General features: G+C 43.8%; 1 protein-coding gene across 2 annotated transcripts in view; it reads right to left on the bottom strand.

Annotated features, from left to right (window-relative positions):
• The window catches only part of fhod3a (formin homology 2 domain containing 3a), a 58,496-nt gene that overhangs the window by 13,709 nt on the left and 29,032 nt on the right, over window positions 1-15,755 (bottom strand). For both annotated transcript variants that reach the window (XM_079259007.1, XM_079259006.1), the window contains exons 4-14: window positions 14,537-14,604; window positions 13,688-13,793; window positions 12,389-12,483; window positions 11,606-11,717; window positions 11,364-11,458; window positions 11,048-11,191; window positions 10,642-10,877; window positions 7,648-7,707; window positions 7,120-7,254; window positions 6,008-6,058; window positions 2,504-2,739 (exon numbers count right to left, since the gene is read on the bottom strand). In XM_079259007.1, coding sequence (XP_079115133.1) covers window positions 2,504-2,739; window positions 6,008-6,058; window positions 7,120-7,254; window positions 7,648-7,707; window positions 10,642-10,877; window positions 11,048-11,191; window positions 11,364-11,458; window positions 11,606-11,717; window positions 12,389-12,483; window positions 13,688-13,793; window positions 14,537-14,604 — 1,338 coding nt within the window. The remainder of the gene's footprint in view (window positions 1-2,503; window positions 2,740-6,007; window positions 6,059-7,119; window positions 7,255-7,647; window positions 7,708-10,641; window positions 10,878-11,047; window positions 11,192-11,363; window positions 11,459-11,605; window positions 11,718-12,388; window positions 12,484-13,687; window positions 13,794-14,536; window positions 14,605-15,755) is intronic.

Consider the following 15,755-nt stretch of genomic DNA (forward strand, 5'->3'; position numbering starts at 1 on the left):
GGTGGTGAGTTGGCTCAGATGGTGGGGGAGGAAGCCGGTCAGAGGTGGCAGGCCCAAACGTGTTGTGAGGGTCTGCTGGGAACGTCTGGCTGAGTCCCCTGTCAGAGCGAGCTTCAACTCCCACCTTCAGCAGAGCTTCGAACATGTCCCGGGTGAGGCGGGACATTGAGTCCGAATGGGCTGTGTTCCGTACCTCTATTGCTGAGGCGGCCAGCCGGAGCTGTGGCTGCAAGGTCGTTGGTGCCTGTCGTGGCGGTAATCCCAGGACTCGTTGGTGGACACCAGCAGTGAGGGATGCCGTCAAGCTGAAGAAGGAGTCCTATCGGGCCTTCTTGGCCTGTGGGACTCTGGAGGCAGCTGATGGGTACCGGCGGGCTAAGCGGCATGCGGCTTCGGCCGTTGCGAGGCAAAAACTCGGGCATGGGAGGAGTTCGGCGAGGCCATGGAGAAAGACTTCCGGACGGCTTCGAGGAGATTCTGGTCCACCATCCGGCGGCTCAGGGGGGAGAAGCAGTGCTCCATCAATACTGTGTACAGTGGAGATGGGGTGCTGCTGACCTCAACTCGGGACGTTGTGGGTCGGTGAAGGGAATACTTCGAAGACCTCCTCAATCCTACCAACACGTCTTCCCATGAGGGAGCAGAGCTGGTGGACTCAGGGGTGGACTCTCCTATCTCTGGGGCTGAAGTCGCTGAGGTGGTCAAAAAGCTCCTTGGCGGCAAGGCCCCGGGGGTGGATGAGATCCGCCCGGAGTTCCTTAAGGCTCTGGATGCTATGGGGCTATCCTGGCTGACACGCCTCTGCAGCATCGCGTGGACATCGGGGGCAGTACCGCTGGATTGGCAGACTGGGGTGGTGGTCCCCCTTTTTAAGAAGGGGGACCGGAGGGTGTGTTCCAATTACAGGGGAATCACACTCCTCAGCCTCCCTGGTAAGGTCTATTCAGGGGTCCTGGAGAGGAGGGTCCGCCGGATAGTCGAATCCCGGATTGAGGAGGAGCAGTGTGGTTTTCGTCCTGGTCGCGGAACAGTGGACCAGCTCTATACCCTCTCTGGGGTCCTGGGGGGGGCATGGGAGTTTGCCCAACCAGTCTACATGTGCTTTGTGGACCTGGAGAAGGCATTCGACCGTGTCCCCCGGGGGCTCCTGTGGGGGGTACTCCGGGAGTATGGGGTATCGGACCCCCTTGTACGAGCTGTCCGGTCCCTGTACGACAGGTGTCAGAGCTTGGTCCGCATTGCCGGTAGTAAGTCGGATTCGTTTCCGGTGAGGGTTGGACTCCGCCAAGGCTGCCCTTTATCACCGATTCTGTTCATAACTTATATGGACAGAATTTCTAGGCGCAGCCGAGGGGTTGAGGGGATCCGACTTGGTGGCCTCAGGATTGGGTCCCTGCTTTTTGCGGATGACGTGGTCCTGTTGGCTTCATCTGGTCGTGATCTCCAGCTCTCGCTTGAGCGATTCGCGGCCGAGTGTGAAGCGGCTGGGATGAGAATCAGCACCTCAAAATCTGAGACCATGGTCCTCAGCCGGAATAGGGTGGATTGCCCTCTCCGGGTCGGGAGTGAGGTCCTGCCTCAAGTGGAGGAGTTTAAATATCTCGGGGTCTTGTTCACGAGTGAGGGAAGGATGGAGCGTGAGATCGACAGACGGATCGGTGCGGCGTCTGCAGTAATGCGGGCTCTGCGCCGGTCTGTCGTGGTGAAGAAGGAGCTGAGCCAGAAGGCGAAGCTCTCGATTTATCAGTCGATCTACGTTCCTACCCTCACCTATGGTCATGAGCTGTGGGTCGTGACCGAAAGAACGAGATCTCGTATACAGGCGGCTGAAATGAGTTTCCTCCGCAGGGTGGCCGGGCTCTCCCTTAGAGATAGGGTGAGGAGCTCAGTCATCCGGGAGGGGCTCAGAGTAGAGCCGCTGCTCCTTCGCATCGAGAGGAACCAGTTGAGGTGGCTCGGGCATCTGGTCAGGATGCCTCCTGGACGCCTCCCTGGTGAGGTGTTCCAGGCACGTCCCTCGGGGAGGAGACCCCGGGGAAGACCCAGGACACGCTGGAGGGATTACATCTCTCGGCTGGCCTGGGAACGCCTCGGGATCCCCCCCGCAGAGTTGGCAAATGTGGCTGGGGAGAGGGAAGTCTGGGCTTCCCTGCTTAGGCTGCTGCCCCCGCGACCCGACCCCGGATAAGCGGCAGAAGATGGATGGATGGATGGATGGAGTCCCAAAAAATTATCTTCTCAGGTCAGACCCTTGCCTGGTTCCTACCACCTGGTCTAAACTGACTCAGATGTTGAGCTGTAAATGATAAATTGGAGGGCTGAAGTGATAGTTCATCAATCAATGTGCACCTTCATAGTAAATGTTGGATTGCATTTCCTACTTTAGATGCCCACAAGGATGTTTAGGACACCAGAATGCTGCTGATGGCAAAAGGAAATTTCTCTTTTCCGTTTGTAAATAAAGACCCATAATTGGTGACTCCTTTAAACGTAGTCTTCCTACCAGTCTCCGAGGGCGTGTCAGCTGTCGCAGGGGTCTCGGCCTGGAGGTCAGTCCCAGCTTGGAGGTCAGCCTCTGCGTCTTCCTGAGAGGCGAAGGAAGATGGCGTGCTGCTGCGTGATGATGACGGCCAGGCCTCCGAGGGTTCAAAGGCCAAGTTGAGGTCAGGGCGAGTTCTTGAACTCCGGACGCGCTCCCTCTCGTACTCCTCTGCCGCCAGACGCTCCACGTTCTTATACCTGAAAGAGAAGTAGTGAGAGGAAGGAAAGAGGCTGAATAAGAATTTGAAACACTTGTTTTGTTTTGGGTTTCTTTTTTGTGTGTCCTGCTTTTTTTCAGCCGTGCTTCAACTGAACCACTATTCAAGCTCTGCCAAGGGACCCAAATGAATGAACTACCAACCAATAATGTTTACCTTTAAAACTCCATTTATCTTAAGATGCTGTGCCACTTCACCCCCTCTTTCACATTATAATCCCTTCTTAGCTCATTAATGCGCTCATTAATTACATTCAATGCATTTATAACTTATTTCCTTTAGAAAAGAAAAAGCGCCCGTCTCTCTCTCCTATCATGTCCCATCTGCTCAGCTTTCAGCATTTATCCAAAAAGAAGGATATAAAAGAAGAGACTGGAGAGGAAAGGAAACCAGGAGAGCAGAATGGGGAAAGAGGAGGGAGAGGTTAATGCCAGTTTGGTTGCGGAAAGGCGGAAGATTAGACGTGAATCAGAATAAACCTGTTCAAGATGTGCCTTGATCAGCTGTCCATTTCCCCTCTCTGTTGTCCTTCCCTTCCTTCACTTGCTCCCTTTTCTCCTTCTCCCAAACGTTCCCATTCAACCTGCTTTGGGTTGAATGATTCGGGGTACTGAGTCAACTCTCTCTCTCTCTCTCTCTCTGTCTCTCTAACTCCTCCTCTTTCCCACCATATCGCGAATGTGTGCAGCTTCTGTTCAGACTTCATTAGCATCAAGCCACTTCAGAGGTCTGGAGAAACCAGACACTAATACGCGTGTGTGTTGGTGTCTATCTGCATGCGATTAGGGGGTGAAAATGGAGTGAATGAGCCAAGTGTGTCTTGGAGAATTATACATACTGTACACCCTCACACGCTTACAAATAAAAGGTGTTGAGTGAAAGTTTGCATTACCAGCCAACATGCCAGCTTCCCTACCATCAGCATTGATTGCATACATCAGCGCTTTATGTGTCTGCGGAGCAATTCTCAATCAACACTGATATGTTTTACCAAATAACTTTTAATTTGTTAAATGTGATGTTCAAAGTAAAAGACGAAAAGTACACAAAAGGGAAGTTACTGTCAGGATTATTACAATGTAGATCACTAGATTATTTCATCTATGTGTGATTTTCAGCTTTCATGTGACACACAGACAGTATAATGTTATAAAGCAATCAATCCTCTAAAAATGTGTTATTTAAATGAGGCCCACAGTTAAAATTGTAATTAGCTACTTTGTGCATACAATTATTTTACAATCATTTTAATTTGACTGACTGGGCTTTTCCATAATGTTGGTACAGGGCACCAAAAAGTCTCCAAATCTCAGACTCAAACAGTCAAACTGTCATATTTAACAAACACTTCTAGGCTTATCCAACATTATTTTCAAGCAACACGTCAGAAAGTGTGTGTTAATGCAAATAAATGGAACGATTATATTATTAATGTGCACTTGCTGCTGCTTCTTGTATATTAATGTTGATTAGGATATAAAACTATAAGCAAAGATATTAGTGCATCTCCACTTTGTGTCATCCTCTGTGCAACGCAAGTTGTGCAAAAAAAAAAAAAAAAAAAGCACTACTGTGTTTGCTGCAGGAAAAAAACCATCATTTAGTGAATTACCAGAGAAATGGGCGCTACTGTAGCTTACAAGTTGATTACTCGTCACATTATTGTGAATAAAATTCTCCTAAAAAGTGATGTCGAGGTCCAAACAAGTGTTAATCTGCAGGGAACTCTGTGTCTTTTGGAAAATCCTGGGTGGGGGACGGGGGGGACGGGGGATTAGGAAACAACAGAGGGGAGAAGTGAAACTAATTAGCATGCTCCAAAGTCCCACATAACTAAATGAGCTTTTAGGTGTAGGGATGCGTCTGAATAATCTTTAGGGATTAAAATACTAGAACAAACAGAGATGTTTGCTTTTAGAGGTTTGATCAACGGGTACTTAAAATGCTGCCTAAGGCAGAACATATTTAGGTTGCAGTATTGGAAATTAGAAAGAATGTTATCATTCTGCGACAGAGTGGCGACCTGTCCAGGATGTTCCCTACCTCTCGCCCAATGATCGCTGGGATAGGCTCCAGCTTCTCCGCCACCCTTGATTGGACTAAGCGGTTAAGAAGACGAACGGATGTAACATTACAATTTGAAGGATTTACCAAATGTGTAGATGTTTGGAAATGTTTGGAAATGTTTCAGTCTAAGCAAAGTACAGCTTGTCCGACATTCTTTTTTTTTTTTGTTATCTGACATTAACTGCATCATATTTCATGCACATCCTCTATCGACCAGGTGTTACTGTGCTCCGTTTGTCAGGCAGATGCATCCCACGGGAATATGAGCTGATAGCAAAAAAAATAGTGTTTTCCTGATAACCGTGACACACAAATACACCAGAAATATATCGGTGTGGTCCCGTGGATATATCTCCCACATGCTAGCCCAACAGGTCATCACCCTCTCTTGATTGTCTTCCTCTTTTCTTTTTTTTTGCTGTATGTTGTTGAATCAAGTCTCTGTTTGGGTTTCTCTTTCTCTGTTTTTCTTATGTTATTGGATTAATTGTGCTCTAAATTGAGGGTGAAAAAGATACCCTGAAAGAAAAGCATCAGCACTTGGCTCAGACCGCCTGAAGGGAAGGAAAAAGAAAGGAAGAGAAGCAGGAGAGGGGACTGTAAAAGAGGGTTTTGCATATTTTGATCCCCGATAAGCGCAGTGGGTTTCTCTTTTACACAGCTGTCATCTTTCTTTCAAACTTATGGCTGCGTTGACCAGTCCTAAATGTGGTCTTGACCTCACATACCCCTCTTGACTAAATCTTTTGCTTCCTGCGATTCCCATCTGCACACAAGGATAGATTTATAAACCTCATGAAAATTCCTCCTGTGTGTATATGCAAGTGCACATGCATCTATGCATGTCCACGTGCATTCAGTGTGAAAGGCTTAATGAATACAGGAATCAGATTTTCTCACAGCACGCAGCCAAAACAATCAGACCCTTGGCAGAGAGAAGCACTTAATGTGCAGATCCTTAAGAAAGGAGAAAACAGGCAAACAGAGCGAGGAAAATCAGCTCAGCATCCCCCCCCCCCCCCCCCCCCCCCCCCCTCCTCCTCCAGCCTCCAGCAGCTAAGGGCACCATTTTAACCTGAAAACAATTACACTATTACCAAACTTCCCCAAACCGCCGGCTCAGACGCATTCCCAGCGGGTTCAGCTGTTGCGTGTTGTTTTGATTTAGAGCGGACACTTACCTCTCCTCCCGCGCAAGCCGAGCCTCTTCCATTTTATCCACATAATCGCGGCTGTGAGACACACAAACAGAGAATTTTAAAAGATAATAATCAAACCCCTTCAACCCCCCCGGTCTCCTGAAGAGCGGCCAAAATGAATAAAGCATGGCTGCGAACCATTAATCATGTAATCAGAAGTTACAGAACCAGTTTAACCTATGAGTCCTGACAAAAAACTGTTTGTTCAGGTTGTTGTACTTGGATTACTTTAAAATGAAGCGTCTGCAAAAGGAGCGCGTCCAGTTAACACCTTCAAATGGCTAAAAATTAAGCAAAGCTCCCATTTACAGAGAGGGTCAAACACTGCAAAATATTCTCCAGATTTTACCCCCATTTCATTGACTGATTACAATTAACCCAACAGTTCCTCCCGTCATGCACACAAGTCATGCAAATGGTGACCACTGATTCGGCCTGTTTTGTTTTAACTGGGTTAACAGTTTCTTTCTCAAATCTTTCACAAGACTGCATGTTGAAAAAAGTAAAGAGCCATGGTTGGTTTCACTTATACTGAGCTTGAAATATCAAACAAGCTTGTTATTTATCAGGGAACCGTGGAGCCTCTGCAAGCCTCGCGAATCCTGCCTTTGAAACATTCCCAGGTAGCAGCTCGAAATCTTACGATTCATCTCAGATTGTTGCCATTTTGTCTGCGTGTAATGTTTGTAAAGTGAGAACAAAGTTGAAAACCTCATAACATGTTAGAAATGGATAAGACTTTAGCCAAGCTTGGGTCCTGAACATATATTTGCTCCTGTTGTGCATTGTTTGACGTGTCTCCAATTTGTGTGGTTACATCTCACATTTTACCGCTAAAACTTGTGACAATCTGGACTTATTTGATGCTTATGTTTCATTTTATTCATGCTCTCGGATGAAATAGAAAATATGAATCAATTTATTGCAGAGTTTGGGTCATACTGAGATTCACAGCACAGACCTCTGAACATCTGCTGCTTTAATCTGGATAATATTTTAAATCGACGTATCCTTTAAAAAAGAATGGTTTTAAATTTTACATCAAAATGAAACATTTTTAAACTCTCTCAAAAACAACGCAAACAAAGCGCCACCTGTGCTTGTTTCTCTCCTCTCTTTCTATCCTCTGCAGCCTCTCCTCTCGCTCCACTCGGCGGCGCTCTCGCTCAGCGGCCAGAGATTCCTGGTGTTGTCGATAAGAGGAGGACAGAAGTCCACCCAGAGCCGGCCTGGAGGAGAAAACAAAAAGGCAAAAAGCCACATTTCTTCTTATTATTATTAAATAAATTTTGTTTAAAAATTATTTTTCGATTATGCTAAAAAAAAAAAAAAATCAATTAATTTTTAATAGTTTCTGCACCCATTTCTACTCCACTGTATCATTCTGATAAACAACTATAAAACTGCAACACAATCCTTGTGCTGATATCATGTTCACTTCAGTGTTTCATAGCCCCCGAGCAACAGCACACCGTCTATATTTATATTCCGTGTGTGAGTTTGTGCAAGTTTGTCCGTGCAAACACATATGAATATGTACTTTTATGTGATTCTGTTTACGGCACAGGACTGTGTGTTTTTAGGGCTGTTTCTGTGCATGTGTCGGCGAGCAGTCTTCTCACCTTGAAGTGGTGGGTGTACTTGGGGTGCTGAGAGAGCACTGGGACACAAGGCCTCCATTCCTAGGAGAGAAAATGAGCAACACTAAGTTAAGCACACCGGTCGTCAAGTCACACGACACCACATTGCCCACCTAAGACTTGCAGCATAATCCAAATATGACACCTTCTTACGTAACAGGGGGGAGTTGATACAACACTTGAAGGACCGTAATTACTAATTGCTGTGATGTTTATTCTATTACGTTTATGGAAAAGTCCATATAAGGCGACTGAAAAGAGCTTTTACTGATGTGTTTATCTTCACAAGTCATTTCGCAAGTGCTACGGCTACTGGGAAGTTATTTGAGATTTATAAAGAGGTGAAAATGCCATATTTTGTAAAGGTGGTGTAAAAACAGGAATATGGAGGAGAATTTCAGGACCATAAGCATCCAATTCCTGTTATTTATAGCCATACAAAGAGCCAAATTGAAAATGTATTCTTGACTAAAAACATCTAAGAATAGTAACAAGTTATAGACAAATAAGGCTTTGGTTAAATGATCAAATCCTATTTATCAAGACAGAAAGCTATTACTATACCAATAATATCAAAATGAACAATTGAAAAAGACAGAATGTAAGAAAATAAGGAGCATACAAAAATGGAAGAAGCAAAGGGGATGCTGCTAAGTTGTAAAAGTGAAAAGGTTAAGAAGGCATCTGTGCTCGGTGCTTGTGCTCCTCTTGAACAGAGGTGGGAAAACCATCGAACCAGAGATCAAACTGGGGGGAGAGTGGCAAAGAGTAGATCAATGACCTAAAAACAGGAATGTGAAGAAACGCAAGGTGATAATTAGAGCGTCGACTTGTCGGCAAGGTGAAAGAAGTGAGAAGAGCTGGTGAAGAGGGGGAGGTGGTGAACAACAACAGTGCTGCAGAGAGATTTCAAGCAGAAACGGAAGAAGTAAAAGTGAAAAAATGGAAAAGATAAGGAAGGAAAACTTCTTTTAGTGGTGGGCAGCTATGCTCTGCCGTCCCGTCTGACCTGGGAGACGGTGTTTTGGACGACTCCTCGCTGCTTTTAGGCTGAGCCGAAGGGGACGGCTCCTCCTTGAGGTCGTATGAGAAGAGGTGGAAGGGCGTGTGGGGCAGGTAGGGCAAGCGGTCGGGGGAGGGATGGGAAGTGCCGCGTAGTGGCGGACTGACTTCCTTGGTGGCTGGGACGGTGACAATAGACCGCTTCCTGGCTAGCAGGGTAGCCAGGAGAGAGGGTTGCGTTGGGGGGCTGAGAGGGCAGGATGTTGGAGAAGAGGGGCTGGGGGTCGAGGGTGAAGAGGTGTCTGCTGGAGGAGGTTCTGCCCGGTTCTTCTTTTCATCCTCTTTTATACACTCCTTTCTGGAAGTGATGGTGATGGACTGAAGTGTCGTCCTGTGAACGATGGGTGTAGCCGGGCTAGGAACACAGGAATGGATTAATAGGGATAAGTAGAGGAAAGCAAAACGAGGCGATCAAAAGGCAAACATGTCTACTGAAGCACCACATTCACCAAAAGCACCACAAACACTGGCCACATGGTCAAACTAACCAGATATTTAACACAAAAGACGCACGTAACAGCATAAGAACAAGACAATCTCTGTTATCCATGTCACCACCGAGTCCTAAAATACCTGGAGGTGGTCTGATTAGCCCCCTCCTGCTCATCAGAATCAGACTCAGTCAACGGAGAATCCTCTTCCTCCTCCTCCTCTATGTCATCCTCACATTTCTCCTCTCTATCGATGTGGAAGGATGGGGGCGGAGGCACAGATGGGTTTTTTAAGGATTAATGGAGAAATGATGATCCGGTACATCAGAAAACATGCAAATGGAAATCTCCATAAAAAAAATAAGGAAGTGTTGGGAGACGGGAAAGGGAAAGATGGAGGATTAGATGAGACTGATGTCTGAGAGACAGCACACCGAGATGTGACGAACACCAGATTACAGTTAGGGTGGTTTTAAATGCACATGAAGGCAAAATATGATGACAGCTGGCGGGTGTTGGGGGGGGGGGGGGGGGGGGGGGGGTCGACGGTGGACGGTGGACGGACTTGAGAACAGTTTGACAAAACTTGTATTTAGTGAAAACAGATGAGCCTTGTTGCAGTCGAGCCAGTGTGTGTTGCCAGGTGTTGTTCCACAAAACCGGAGCCATGTGTGTGACGAATGGGATGATCAATAAAACGTGTGTTTTCATGTCTCTGCGAGCAGAACATGAAGCAGGATATTGTCCTGAATGTAAATAACTCTCACTCATCGCTTCATTAGAACAGGAAAACTAAAATCACATCACTACATTTTGACTTCTTTTTCAATATTTACAAGTAATCCTTATGTGCACACTCAGTTTCCATTTTAGCAGGATCGGCAGCTTTTAACTTAATCTGATTTGGTCACGTGACGCAGATTGAAGCTGGAGAGACGGACAGGAGGCGCATATAGCAATGGGAGGAGAAGCTATAGCAGAGGAGAGGATGAACATGAGAGATTTGCCTTCGTTAAACAGCGAGAATCGCACTAAATATCCTGTTTTCGTGCGAAATGCAAACAGCACTGATATAACACTGTGCTGGTTTAATGGCGTGCACTTGTGGCGGACTTACAAACAAAACCCTCGAGCATGTACTGCTGCTGGAATCTAATTTATGTGTTTTTAGTGGAGCAACAATCTTCAGTGGTGTTTCACTTCAGATGTAAAATCCACGCTGTGGATGTGAGTGGAGGGGAACACACTGTTACAATAAGTGTGTTGAGGTCAAAGAGGTCAGCAGCTGATGGGTTTCTGAGTGACTTACATGGATGGAAGGAAACCTGACAGTGCTCTGGAGCAGAAAGCGGTACGACAGTCAGATCCTGTCCTCTCAGCTCAGGGAATACATCCCCAGACACAACTACTCAGCACCTTATAACAATTTTTTCTTCTCGGTTCTGACAACGTTTCAATCTGACGGTCTTCCCATCTCGCTCACCTCTCACTCAGCTCCTCAGCTCTGTGTCCGCTGAACGGCTGTGAGCCGGCTCTCTGTGGGGACGCAGGGCTGCAGGGGGAGGCGTGACCAGATCGCCCAAGAGAGGCCCGGCGACTCCGCCGCCTCTCCAGGCCACGCTTTTTGTCGCTGCCACCGAGGCTGGCTCGTCGACGGTCCCGGCGTCCCATAGGCGGGGGCTGGCTGTCATCATCACCATCTTCATGCTGCAGAGTCATCTGGAGGAGAAGAGATATGTTAGGGGGTAAGCAGGAGTGATGAAAAGTACTTCCCTTCCCACCAGATGGAGCCAGGTTGTATCACAGTCCCTGGACCGGTCAGAGCTTTCAATAACCGAGCTAATAGACAAAACTTTGTAACGCATTCAATGTTTTCTTTTGTCTCGCACCTCATAGATGTTGAGCTGCTCCACCAAGTCAAGATCGGTGCCTTTCCGTCCCAGATGTCTTTGGGAGATGGCATCCATGCCTTGTTCTTCCAGACCATCCACCATATCGTAGAAGGAGTCCTGGTCAGGCAGCGCTGCGAGCGTCTTCGGCAAGACAGTAAACAAGCTACTTATAAAGATGTAACCGAGGGTGTGTAAAATAGTTTAAATCCTTTTAAGATTGTGATAGGTACAAACAAACAAAAAAAAAACATGATTTTTAGCAGTGAGATTGAAAATTTGCTAGAAATAAAATATAGGTAATAAGTGTGAATACCTTGTTAATGAGGGTCATGGCATAGACCAGCAGCTCGGTGTCCACGCCATCTTTCTCATTCAAGATCTCCATAGTGTTAGACCATGATTTGCAACCTGATCGCAAAAACAAAGACATTATTCTTTGACTATCCAAGCAACCTTTGTCTAGTACTTTGCATTAAACTAATAATAAATCAATCCCTTAATAAGACAAACAGCTTAGCCAATGAGAGTGAGCACTATGTCTCAAGTTATCTGTACCCCTCTTTGCATCCACAATGGAGATGGCTTGAATCAGCAGCGGTGCGTTGGACTCGGAGTACTCCACAAACACCAGCAGCAGCTTCAGCGCTGTTTTCACCACCAGACGAAACTGATGTGAAAATAACAAAAAACGCAAAGTTGTCATTTTAAAGAATCTGAACGCATGTTTTTCCCCTGCGACCATGAAATCTGTAAAGTTTCAAAGCACAGGGAACAGATTTAGAAGTACAGGCAGCAAAGAAATATAAACTTATTTTGTTGCACGTTTGTTTTTTTTGTGTGTTTATACTTGTTTTATGCATGTTATGAAGGCATAAATCTGTTTACACAGTCACATGGTGGGAATTTGCCTCCCTTTTGGGGATAAAAAAGCTCATAATATAAACCAGAACATTTCAGAGTGAAAATCTGGTTTAAAGTCTGGGTATAGTTTGGGTTAGGTTAATTTCAGAGTATGGGTTTACTGTCAGTCAAGCTTCTAACATGGTCGGGTTAAGTCTTCAGTGTCTTCATCGGACCCTGCACAGAGCATGTCCTGTTTATTTTCCTTTAGGTGGATTTGCATCAGTGTGGTTCCCTCACTAGTTTACAGTATGAAACTTGTTTTTGTGCTAAGTTGAGCTAAATAAAGAAATATAAAGGCAGCAGTACAGACTACAATCGTGGATGTGTTTGTGCATATTTCTTAGTTTAGATAGAAGCTAAAAATAATGTTCTCCAAACAATGGATGGTTGCTTAGAGATAATGACAGCCTACAGCCCTTTTCTTTTTGGCGTTACCTTCGAGCCAACAAGCGTGTAGAGCCACTGGATTGTCTCGAGGTGGCCGATGACTCCGTTCATCCCGTCCACATACAGCATGATCTGCCCCAGAGCTGACAAAGGAGGTGGAGAAGGATACAAAAAGCAACGCCATGTAAAAGAAGAAGTAAAAAAGTAGCAACTGAGGAATGTATCTTTAAATAACAATAAAAGTTATCAGGACTTTAGGACAATTACATCTTATTTTAAAATTTATTTTATTAGATGTTAAGTTTATTTTACTTTTGTTTGAACCACATGACTCTGATTTGACTGAACTAACCTGAGGTTTTCATGTGTTGTTCTACAGAAAATTCCTGCCTGTTAGTCATTACTTTTGATAGATGATAGTGTGAACACAGTTTACTCACAGCAGAAGGATGACAAGGGGAGAAATGTTGCTTATTAGGAAACATATAAATAAACAAATACATATAATAAACACATATAAATATAAATTCCTATGCAAGCTGCATTTAATAGTATTTATAATATCAATATCCCCGCGACCCTGAATTGGATTAAGAGGTTTCAAAAATCAACGAATGAATAAATGAATGAATGAATAAATGAATGAAGGAATATTAATATATTAATATATTAATTATCTTATTATTAAAATTGACATTGAGTTTATGTTTTTTAAATTTTGTTTTTTAAACTTCCCTTAATATGAATGAATGAATGAATGAATTAATGAATAATTTATTTCGGTTTAAGTACAAAAAATAATATAATATTTTTACAGAAAATGTATCAGTCAGCAACCAAAAGAAGAATAAGCTGAAGTCCCAGGCTTATTTTTTCTTTCCTATGCAATCATGTATATATTCCTATGCACATGTATATATATAGAGAGAGATATTTAAACAAATAAATTATGATACATATGTAGATCACCCCTCCCCCCACACACTTTTTTGCAGAAATTTGCTTATGTTTGGCAAAGGTAAAAGACATTTAAATCTCCAGTCAGTGAGATTTAATTTTCAACAGAGTTTGAGGTTGAGGAAAGTGATCTGCTGTGTTTTCAGTTTTTTATTATTCACTCAAAAACATTTATTATTACTATAATCTTAGTTTCACTCTCTTCTATGCCAATAAAAATCTGCCAGTCTGCTGGTACAGTTAAGTTTCCCAAGTTTTTTTAATGTTATAAACATATTGTTTTTATTGTTATTTTATGAGTTTTATTTATTTATTTTTTAATTAATAACAATAATGTAGCTACTCTTGGTGTTAATGATAAAATCTATAAAGGAACAAAATGGAATATACCTCTGAGTATGTAGTTCTGGTAGTTCTGGTCTGCTTCTGCTCCCACTTTGATGAGACACGTCAGACCTTCAGCCATTACAAACTCATGGACCAAGTCTTTGTCATCCTGATGGAAAGTCCAAAAATTCATGTGAAATTCTAGAATTCATGGTGAGGTATAAAGAGCCCATAAAATAAAAAATTAAATTCTTTTTTTAAACAACATATCCTTCAAAAGATGTGTTGAAGTTGTAGTTTCTTATACAGCCACATGATGTCAATAGTGTGCAGGATTAGGATAAAAAAAACAAAAAAAACAAAACGCCATTTATTTGTATAATTTTTGTTTTTTACAGTCACAAAACAGGAAAAATGGCAAATAAACAACATGAAAAAGTTGTTTGTTGTTAATAATACCGCATTCAGGGTCAGATATCTTGTGTTTTGGGAATAGTAGAAAACGAGGATGAAACCCCATTCTGTTGGTGCAGCTTTAACGCAGCACAAGCTTTAAATGGTTTGAAAAAAAAGTTTGCTTAAGTCTTCTGTTTTATTTTGTTCCTGAAAAAAAGCTCTTTGTTTTATAATTAGCTGACTCTTCCCAGCATAAGCTTTAAAATTCACATACACATACAAATGCAAACACCCCATCTCACAGACCGACATGCATACAAAGACAGGGAGAGAAAATGCCACGTTGATGGAGATCTCTGTCATCACAGAAGCCCAGTGGCCACAATAATCATCTGTATTCTGCAACAACAAACTGACAGTAATTATATATGAAATTATATATATATGAAAACTGTGTGTGTGTGTGTGTGTGTGTGTGTGTGTAAGTATGTGCTTGTGTATGCATCTGTGTGTTACCTGAAAAATTTGCTTTAAAGAGAACAGCGCCCTCCTTAAGTCACGTCCATTAGAGTTATATAGTCTTTCTGCAGAGACAAACAGACAAACATATAACTTAATAAAAAAAAAACTGTAACATAATCATGTTAACATGAATAAGTACATTTTGGCACACTTTGAGGCACAGCTTATTTCTTCCCAACACATTTAATCTTTCACCGTTTCACAGTTTTTGTGTTTTTATCATCTTGACGAGAGAATCAATAAAATTTTTTGGTAAAACGAGCCTCATCTGTGCAAAAGTGCACAACAACACAGGATGTGTGCAGAAGGCAGCAATCCCATGGAGTCAAACACACTGCATGGCTCCAATCACCTGAGGCGGTGCACTTCATCACACACTTTCACTGCACCCTCACTCACAGAGTTACACGTGATCTCCTTTTTGCACACACACACACACACACACACACACACACACACACTCACACACAGACGTTGCAGTGGTGATTAGAACCATAATGGAATGTTAATGAGCTGCTGGCCAGGTTTCAACGCTGAGGTATTCAGGTCACGACACGGAAACACTCAGCACTGACAGCTACAAGTTCGTATACATGACGTTGAGATATTTCCTTTGTTACTGCTGTCCTTCAACGCAGACATCCAGACCTCTGTAACAGCTCCATCTTTGCAAGCAATCAGAAGATATCCTCAGTCTTTGCAAAGCAACATTTTTGATGATGATCGAATGATTTATAATTTCCCCAAATGGTGTGCAGCCTAAAGTTGGTTCAGATCAGGGCCCAACTTATCGGTAACAAGGTGATGATAAATCCTTGGGCCTCATATGAGGAGTGGGGATTGGATAATAGATTATGGATGGGCTGTGAAGGCGAGAACGGACCAGACTCGGCCCAGGCTGGCTCCGTGGTAACAGTTGCTATGATAGACAAGGCTAACCCAACGCCAGGGTCAAAATCATTATCATTCCACATTCAGACAGAGAATTACATGCCTGTCTAGCTCTCCATCTGCAGAATCATTTGCAGATCAGCAGTGGCATTCATGAAACATGTCAGAGATAGTCTATGGTGGAGTTTATCAAATTATGCAAGGTCATTAAATCATCCGTGTGATTGGGTCTAAGAGGGAGCTGATATGAGAAAAAAGACCAAGGAAAGTCAGTCGTACAGAAAAAGGTCATAAGCATGGTTTTGGCTTTAATACCTCTTTT

This window comes from Telmatherina bonti, assembly GCF_933228915.1.
Source record: "Telmatherina bonti genome assembly, chromosome: 19".
In the NCBI taxonomy this organism is placed as follows: domain Eukaryota; kingdom Metazoa; phylum Chordata; class Actinopteri; order Atheriniformes; family Telmatherinidae; genus Telmatherina; species Telmatherina bonti.